General features: G+C 42.7%; 1 protein-coding gene across 1 annotated transcript; it reads right to left on the reverse strand.

Moving 5' to 3' along the window:
* Positions 1–4,933: 4,933 nt before the first annotated feature.
* LOC123484564 (zinc finger protein 271-like) lies at positions 4,934–8,611 on the reverse strand. Its single transcript, XM_045215048.1, has 2 exons — positions 8,608–8,611; positions 4,934–7,112 (listed from the first exon to the last, which is right to left on the reverse strand). Exons 1-2 carry the CDS (start codon positions 8,609–8,611, stop codon positions 5,341–5,343), a joined length of 1,776 nt encoding a protein of 591 aa, XP_045070983.1. The 3' UTR covers positions 4,934–5,340.
* Positions 8,612–9,645: the final 1,034 nt, after the last annotated feature.

The raw sequence follows: 9,645 nt of genomic DNA on the forward strand, positions 1-9,645 counted from the left end.
TTATTTTTTCTTTACAAACTTGTTCTGTGAAGGTAATCTGAATATTTGCTTCATATTATCACATAGGCAGGGGGCCTATATATTCTGATGTGTGTTCTAATGTAGCGTACATTGATTTATTTTATTTGAAGTTATATTGTGATATTTGTTCTACTGCTACATTGATGTCTTGAAAATTATATGCAATGTGGTTATGTAAGCCCCACAGCTGAGTATGTGTGGATATGCATATGGCGGGTTTCCTGCAGTGTCTTCTAAAAATGTTGCTGTACATTGATGTCTAGAAAATTAGACTATAAGAAATTCTGACTTGTGTAAGCCGAGCAGCTATACTCAACTATGTGGGCATACTGCAGTGACATTTAAAATGCTTTGAATTAATCAGCTCCTTGTAGAGCGCTGTCCGTATCACCACCATAGATAGTAGGCTACTTAGCTGTTTACTCTGTCTGCTGCGCTGCTACGTTGTGTTTGACACTTTTTTTCTCAATGTGTTCCGGTACCTCAGAGCCCTTCGGATAACCACCACTCTAGCGCTCACTATGTGTTACTGGACATCCCGAAATACAAATTAAGCACTGCGATATAGACGTTTGACTTTGTGGCAACTAGTGGAAACACGCATATCTACCCTCTCATTGGCTATAATGGTCCCACCTGATCTTGCCTCTTTCCGACAGCCCTTATTCTTGCCACCTGGGTCTCCTTCACCCTAACAGGGCACTTCGTGAATTCTGGTTCATGCTCGCCACCACAACTGCAGCATTTCGCCTCAACTGGCATACAATATGCCTCCCGTCTACATACACTTGACACGTCCAAATAGTTTACATTCATCCCACTGCAAGGGTTTGGGCATGAAGACTCTTGCAGGATATCTCACATAACCCAAATATACGTACGAAGAGAGAGACTCTTCTTCAAATAACAAAATAATGGATGGAATGGGCTTCCTCACTCCATCACCATACGGGTCAGTCAGCGTGCATCAACCACTACATCTACTTCTTCAGTTACATCCTTTGCACTCACTTCTAGAGCCACTCCAGAGATAACCCCCTTGATAGGTGCCCTGCTTCACAGATCCACACGACACATTCCGATCCGATATATATTTTTCAGGTGCAAAGCACGCTCCTTCTGCTCCTTGAACATACAAACACCATGTTACGATTACGGACTAACATTTTAGGCTTGAACAAATCTTGTTACAGAAGGATTACTTTTATACTATTCCAAGTATTCCTTAAAGAGGTAGGGTTTCAAGTGTCTCCGGAAGGTGGTCAGTGACTCCGCTGTCGTGGGGGAGCTTGTTCCACCATTGGGGTGCCAGAGCAGCGAATAGCTTTGACTGGGCTGAGCGGGAACTGTGCTTCCGTAGAGGTAGGGGGGCTAGCAGGCCAGAGGTGGATGAACGTAGTGCCCTCGTTTGGGTGTAGGGTCTGATCAGAGCCTGAAGGTAAGGAGGTGCCGTTCCCCTCACAGCTCCGTAGGCAAGCACCATGGTCTTGTAGTAGATGCAAGCCTCAACTGGAAGCCAGTGGAGTGTGCGGAGGAGCGGGGTGACATGAGAGAACTTGGGAAGGTTGAACACCAGACGGGCTGCAGCGTTCTGGATAAGTTGTAGGCGTTTAATGGCACAGGCAGGGAGCCTAGCCAACAAAGAGTTGCAGTAATCCAGACAGGAGATGACAAGTGCCTGGATTAGGACCTGTGCCGCTTTCTGTGTAAGGTAGGGTCGTACTCTGCGAATGTTGTAGAGCATGAACCTGCAGGATCGAGTCACCGCTTTGATGTTAGCGGAGAACGACAGGGTGTTGTCCAGGGTCACGCCAAGGTTCTTTGCACTCTGGGAGGAGAACACAATGGAGTTGTCAACCGTGATGGCGAGATCATGGAGCAGGCAGTCCTTCCATGGGAGGAAGAGTAGCTCCGTCTTGCCGAGGTTCAGCTTGAGGTGGTGATCCGACATCCACACTGATATGTCTGCCAGACATGCAGAGATGCGATTCGCAACCTGGTTATCAGAAAATGGTGTGTCGTCTGCGTAGCAATGATAGGAGAGACCATGTGAGGATATGACAGAGCCAAGTGACTTGGTGTATAGAGAGAATAGGAGAGGGCCTAGAACTGAGCCCTGGGGGACACCAGTGGTGAGAGCACGTGGTGCGGAGACAGATTCTCGCCACGCCACCTGGTAGGAGCGACCTGTCAGGTAGGACGCAATCCAAGAGTGAGCAGCACCGGAGATGCCCAACTCGGAGAGGGTGGAGAGGAGGATCTGATGGTTCACAGTATCAAAGGCAGCGGATAGGTCTAGAAGGATAAGAGCAGAGGAGAGAGAGTTAGCTTTAGCAGTGCGGAGAGCCTCCGTGACACAGAGAAGAGCAGTGGCTTCTTCCTTGCTGAGCGGCCTTTTAGGTTATGTCGATATAGGACTCGTTTTACTGTGGATATAGATACTTTTACCTGTTTCCTCCAGCATCTTCACAAGGTCCTTTGCTGTTGTTCTGGGATTGATTTGCACTTTTTGCACCAAAGTACATTAATCTCTAGAAGACAGAACGCGTCTCCTTCCTGAGCGGTATGATGGCTGCGTGGTCCCATGGTGTTAATACTTGCGTACTATTGTTTGTACAGATGAACGTGGTACCTTCAGGCGTTTGCAAATTGCTCCCAAGGATGAACCAGACTTGTGGAGGTCTACAATTAAGTCTTGGCTGATTTATTTTGATTACCCCATGATGTTAAGCAAAGAGGCACCGAGTTTGAAGGTAGGCCTTGAAATACATCCACAGGTACACCTCCAATTGACTCAAATTATGTCAATTAGCCTATCAGAAGCTTCTAAAGCCATGACATCATTTTCTGGAATTTTCCAAGCTGATTAAAGGCACAGTCAACTTAGTGTATGTAAACTTCTGACCCACTGGAATTGTGACAACAACACCCCTTTCACTAAGAATCCTGTTGTCTGCTGTCTCTATTTTTACCTGACAGCAACTTGGAACAGTTCTATTTGAGTCCAGTAAGACACGTGTTTCTCTGTTGATTGTTTTAAACCCGTTTTATTGTCAGGACATTGACTATAATATTGAGTGTTGGGACACAGGGCAACAACATATCCTGGTCTCTTCTACATAATACAACTAAACGTTTAAAAAAATACATTTTAATAAATGAATATGCAATCGGCAATGTAAAACAAAACAAGAAAACATGAAACCACATTCCAGATGTATCTTTTACAATGACATTTACATGCAAGCATTCGTTCTGAGTAACAATTCACCAATAAAAAGTAGAATGGTAAGGTATAAGATATTATCAAGTGTATTTCCAGAGTGAAGAGAGAGAAGTTTGGTAGGAGACCTTACTGGCCATGAGAAAACAGAAGAGTGTGAGGTCTGTGGTTGACATGACCTATAAGTACTGATGGGCAGAGCTAGCTTCCTGTCCCCATGATGCCTCTTCCTAACAACCAACACATAATTCGCTTCACAATAAAAATGTGTGTACATCTTTTTGGAGCACACTGAATATACAATAAGGAAAGTTGAAAGATATCCCAATTAAAATCCTTTAAAATAAATACAACAACATAATTTGACCACACTAATAGCCCTATGACTTCTGTATGTCCATTCAGCTACACTAAAACCTGGGTTTTACAATAAATGTGAACATATTTTAGGAGCGAACTAATTATACAAGAGGCCTATGCTTCTTATGAAAATAGATTATTATTAAAGATTTAAAAAACAATTACAGTGACTTGCAAAAGTATTCATCCCCCTTGGTGTTTTTCCTATTTTGTTGCATTACAACCTGTAATCTAAATGGATTTTTATTTGGATTTCATGTAATGGACATACACAAAATAGTCCAAATTGGTGAAGTAAAATATATATATATTTTAAAAAATAACGGAAAAGTGGTGCGTGCATATGTATTCACCCACTTTGCTATGAAGCCCCTAAATAAGATCTGGTGCAACCAATTACCTTCAGAAGTAACCCTGAAGGAGCTGCAAAGCTCCATAGCGGAGATTGGAGTATCTGTCCATAGGACCACTTTAAGCCGTACACGCCACAGAGCTGGGCTTTACAGAAGAGTGGCCAGAAAAGAGCCATTGCTTAAAGAAAAAAATAAGCAAACACGTTTGGTGTTCGCCAAAAGGCATGTGGGAGACTCCCCAAACATATGGAAGAAGGTACTCTGGTCAGATGAGACTAAAATTTAGCTTTTTGGCAATCAAGGAAGACGCTGTGTCTGGCGCAAACCCAACAAATCATCACCCTGAGAACACCATCCCCACAGTGAAGCATGGTGGCAGCATCATGCTGTGGGGATGTTTTTCATCGGCAGGGACTGGGAAACTGGTCAGAATTGAAGGAATGATGGATGGCGCTAAATACAGGGAAATTCTTGAGGGAAACCTGTTTCAGTCTTCCAGAGATTTGAGACTGGGACGGAGGTTCACCTTCCAGCAGGACAATGTCCCTAAGCATACAGCTAAAACAACACTTGAGTGGTTTAAGGGGAAACATTTAAATGTCTTGGAATGGCCTAGTCAAAGCCCAGACCTCAATCCAATTGAGAATCTGTGGTATGACTTAAAGATTTCTGTACACCAGCGGAACCCATCCAACTTGAAGGAGCTGGAGCAGTTTTGTCTTGAAGAATGGGCAAAAATCCCAGTGGCTAGATGTGCCAAGCTTATAGAGACATACCCCAAGAGACTTGCAGCTGTAATTGCTGCAAAAGGTGGCTCTATAAAGTATTGACTTTGGGGGAGAGAAAAGTTATGCACGCTCAAGTTCCGTTTTTTTGATACTTTTCTTGTTTGTTTCACCCAAAAAAATATTTTGCATCTTCAAAGTGGTAGGCATCTTGTGTAAATAAAATTATACAAACCTCCCAAAAATCCATTTTAATTCCAGGTTGTAAGGCAACAAAATAGGAAGCATGCCAAGGGGGGTGAATACTTTAGCAAGCCACTGTAATGTGATAAGCAGATGTTGTTAAGCAGATAATGGATTGAATTTATTGATCTATTAAAAACAAGAATACACATCTCGTATTGTTGAAACATTATTATACATGATACAAGTATTTAATGGCTAATAGGAGTTAATGTAATAAGATACAGCTATGAAAACCCCCACCCACTACAACATCCCCCACCCCACAACACACAGCACTCCTAGACGAATGATAGATATGGATCCAGAGCTTGACATTATGCTACATAGGTTATCATGGTATTCAGACTTAGTATAATGTTAGAGAATGGGAGATGGATGACTCTTCACAATATGTTTTCTATTGAAACTTTATTTAGGGATCTGGAACCGGTGCAGGAGAGGAGGGAGATAAAAAATGACATGTTTGTTCTTTCTGGTGTTTTTTCAGTGACCCTGAATGAGCAAAGCTCTTTCCACATAGACAGGAGTAAGGTTTCTCTCCTGTGTGTATGCGTTGGTGTGTAGTCAGGTATCCTGATTGATTGAAGCTCTTCCCACACTGATCACAGCTATAAGGCTTCTCTCCTGTGTGTATGCGTTGGTGTGCAGTCAGGGCGGAATCTTGAGCAAACCTCTTCCCACACTGATCACAGCTATAAGGCTTCTCTCCTGTGTGTATGCGTTGGTGTGAAGTCAGTTCTCCTGATTGATTGAAGCTCTTCCCACACTGATCACAGCTATAAGGCTTCTCTCCTGTGTGTATGCGTTGGTGTGTAATTAGGGATCCTGAATGATTGAAGCTCTTCCCACACTGATCACAGCTGTACGGCTTCTCTCCTGTGTGTATACGTTGGTGTGTAGTCAGGGATCCTGAATGATTGAAGCTCTTCCCACACTGATCACAGCTATAAGGCTTATCTCCTGTATGTATGCGTTGGTGTGTAGTCAGGGCTCCTGATTGATTGAAGCGCTTCCCACACTGATCACAGCTATAAGGCTTTTCTCCTGTGTGTATGCGTTGGTGTGTAGTCAGGTGTCCTGAATGACTGAAGCTCTTTCCACACTGATCACAGCTATAAGGCTTCTCTCCTGTGTGTATGCGTTGGTGTGCAGTCAGGGTGGAATCTCGAGCAAAGCTCTTCCCACATTGATCACAGCTATAAGGCTTCTCTCCTGTGTGTATGCGCTGGTGTCTAGTCAGGAGTGCTGAATGATTGAAGCTCTTCCCACACTGATCACAGCTATAACTCTTCTCTCCTGTGTGTATGCGTTGGTGTGTAGTCAGAAGTCCTGAATGATTGAAGCTCTTCCCACACTGATCACAGCTATAAGGCTTCTCTCCTGTGTGTATGCGTTGGTGTGTAATCAGGGATCCTGAATGATTGAAGCTCTTCCCACACTGATCACAGCTGTACGGCTTCTCTCCTGTGTGTATGCGTTGGTGTGTAATCAGGGATCCTGAATGATTGAAGCTCTTCCCACACTGATCACAACTATACGGCTTCTCTCCTGTGTGTATGCGTTGGTGTGTAGACAGATGTCCTGAATGATTGAAGCTCTTCCCACACTGCTCACAGCTATAAGGCTTCTCTCCTGTGTGTATCCGTTGGTGTGTAATCAGGGATCCTGATTGACTGAAGCTCTTCTCACATTGATCACAGCTATAAGGCTTCGCTCCTGTATGTATGCGTTGGTGTCTGGTCAGGTGTCCTGACTTCCGGAAGCTCATCCCACACTGATCACAGCTATAAGGCTTCTCTCCTGTGTGTATGCGTTGGTGTGTAGTCAGGTGTCCTGATTGACTGAAGGTCTTCCCACAAACAAAGCAGGGGTAGGGCCTCTCCCCTGTATGAATTCTCTGGTGAGATTTTAAGGTTTTAGATGCAGCAAAACCCTTCCCACACTGAGAGCAGCGGTACGGTTTCTCTCCAGTGTGAATCAGTTGGTGAATTATCAATTCCCTCTGTTTAGCAAAACCCTTCCCACAGTCAAAGCAGCAGTGGTGAGGTTTCTTCCCTATACATGTGTGCTGGTGTTTATTGAAACGATCTGATCTGGAGAGACTCTTCTCTGTCTTGTCAGCATCATGAGGTTGTCGAGGCTCCCCAGATGATAAGCCCCTCCCACCGAGAGAGCAACTGTCCCCTGTGAAACAAAGATATTAAATAGCATGAACATCTGAAATCAGGCTACCTGATGGGACTTTGATTAATGATAAATTGCCATCAAAATAAACGTACTACCGTACTACTAAGTATATTTGATTCCGAATTCGCACATATAAAGTTTGTGAAAACGATTTCTAAGATGCATACTTTCAGTTTTTCCCGAACTCACTGCACTCGTGCAAAGAAGAAAGCTTGTGCTGTTCGCGCTAGCACATGTGCAGATTAAATATGCCTCTATGAATCTGAGTAAGGCGTTTACGTGTCCTAATCATTTGAAAGATTGCTCAGAAAACCAGGTGTTTTTAACATCATTACTTCGATTGTCACCTAAAGCCAATTAAGAAAAGCAGAGTAAGGTGTTTACATGACTAATGCCATACTCTGCCTACTGCCATAACCAGTTTAATGTCAGATGAGTGTGTGTGTTGGATTCTAGCTTGAAATATACCTATTCATGTTACCATACTAGAACTTATTGATTACTTTCCATGTATAAGGAATGTATATGTGGGGGTCAATGGAGGGTGGATAGGAACTAAGTGTATGGAAAGTTACTGAGTGAGACAAGGGGGGGTGCAGAAGTGTTTACATTCTGTCAAAACATGTTATTGTTCATATCATGGCTCCTAAGGAGGGAGGCAAAGGGCAACAGTCTGGTTTCAGTCACTGATAAGGTAAGACAGCTGTGGTTTAGGGAGGACTGAGGAATTCATCCCGAGGTCAGGTCAGATGAAGTGAGAAGAAACAGTCCTATTTCACACACATATACTTCCACGCCCACAAAGGTTTTAGCATTAGGCAGGAACATGACTACACCAGTGAGAGGAACCATTGAAGTTCCTGCCTAGCAACAGAGATGTATTGGCTGTCTAGATGTGCAAGGAGTTGACTCCACCCTTGTAGGAGGGTATAAATATATGCGCTTGTGTAATCACGTCTTTGTAGCTGTATGACCCAGTGGGTGAATATACTTTGTTTAAGCTTTTTCTAGTTGTCTGAGTTTTTATTCTGTTTGTTCAGAACCAAACACATGTAAACATACTCATTGTAAAGCACTAGTTATTTCGTTTCTTGACAAAGTCATTTCTCTAGATTATTATGAATGTGATTAGTAAGTCATTTACATCTGTCCCTCATTTTAAGGTCAACCCTGTTACATGAACTGAACTCTCGTTTTAATATGGTGAAACTATTCCTTAAAAAATTTTTTTTTTCAAAACAAACGTTGAACATCTAATAGTCAAATCAGAGTAAAAGCAGGTCAGCTGGTTCTACTCTGTCAATTTACTGGTGTTTTGTAGTGGAAAACTGAGCAAGTCAACCCTTTTACCCATTCATAGACATGCTAGAAATGTTTTAACAATTATCTTTTTTTGTGAAGATTGCATTCAATTCCCACTCCGTTTCATAAAACAACCTTCTATTTCCCCGGTCACAAGCGGTTTTATGGCTGAATTAAAGGACTATTTTACCCATGTTATCCAGTGGGTTTGATGTTTTCAGTAGTCCCCTGTTACGGTCAACACTTACTTTATTTGGTACTTAGTGTAGTACTATTTTTATTCAATGTCTTGAGATGGGAAAACATGTGCTCTTTATTACAGAATGTTAATTAGTTACAGTTGAAGTCGGAAGTTTACATACACTTAGGTTGCAGTCATTAAAACTCGTTTTTCAACCACTCCACAAATGTCTTGTTAACAAACTATAGTTTTGGCAAGTTGGTTAGGACATCTACTTTGTGCATGACAAGTAATTTTTCCAACAATTGTTTACAGACAGATTATTTCACTTATAATACCCTGTATCACTCCAGTGGTTGACTGTGCCTTTAAACAGCTTGGAACATTCCAGAAAATTATGTCATGGCTTTAGAAGCTTCTGATAGGCTAATTTACATCATTTGAGTCAATTGGAGGTGTACCTGTGGATGTATTTCAAGGCCTACCTTCAAACTCAGTGCCTCTTTGCTTGACATCATGGAAAAGAAATCAGCCAAGACCTCAGAAAAAAAATTGTATTCTGGTTCATCCTTGGGCGCAATTTCCAAATGCCTGAAGGTACCACGTTCATCTGTACAAACAATAGTACGCAAGTATAAACAACATGGGACCACGCAGCCATCATACCGCTCAGGAAGGAGACGCGTTCTGTCTCCTAGAGATGAACGTACTTTGGTGCGAAAAGTGCAAATCAATCCCAGAACAACAGCAAAGGACCTTGTGAAGATGCTGGAGGAAACAGGTACAAAGGTATCTATATCCACAGTAAAACGAGTCCTATATCGACATAACCTGAAAGGCCGCTCAGCATGGAAGAAGCCACTGCTCCAAAACCGTCATTAAAAAAGCCAGACTACGGTTTGCAACTGCACATGGGGACAAAGACTGTACTTTTTTGGATAAATGTCCTCTGGTCTGATGAAACAAAAATAGAACTGTTTGGCCATAATGACCATCGTTATGTTTGGAGGAAAAAGGGGGATGCTTGCAAGCCAAAGAACACCATCC

This window comes from Coregonus clupeaformis, unplaced genomic scaffold, assembly GCF_020615455.1.
Source record: "Coregonus clupeaformis isolate EN_2021a unplaced genomic scaffold, ASM2061545v1 scaf0358, whole genome shotgun sequence".
Lineage (NCBI taxonomy): Eukaryota > Metazoa > Chordata > Actinopteri > Salmoniformes > Salmonidae > Coregonus > Coregonus clupeaformis.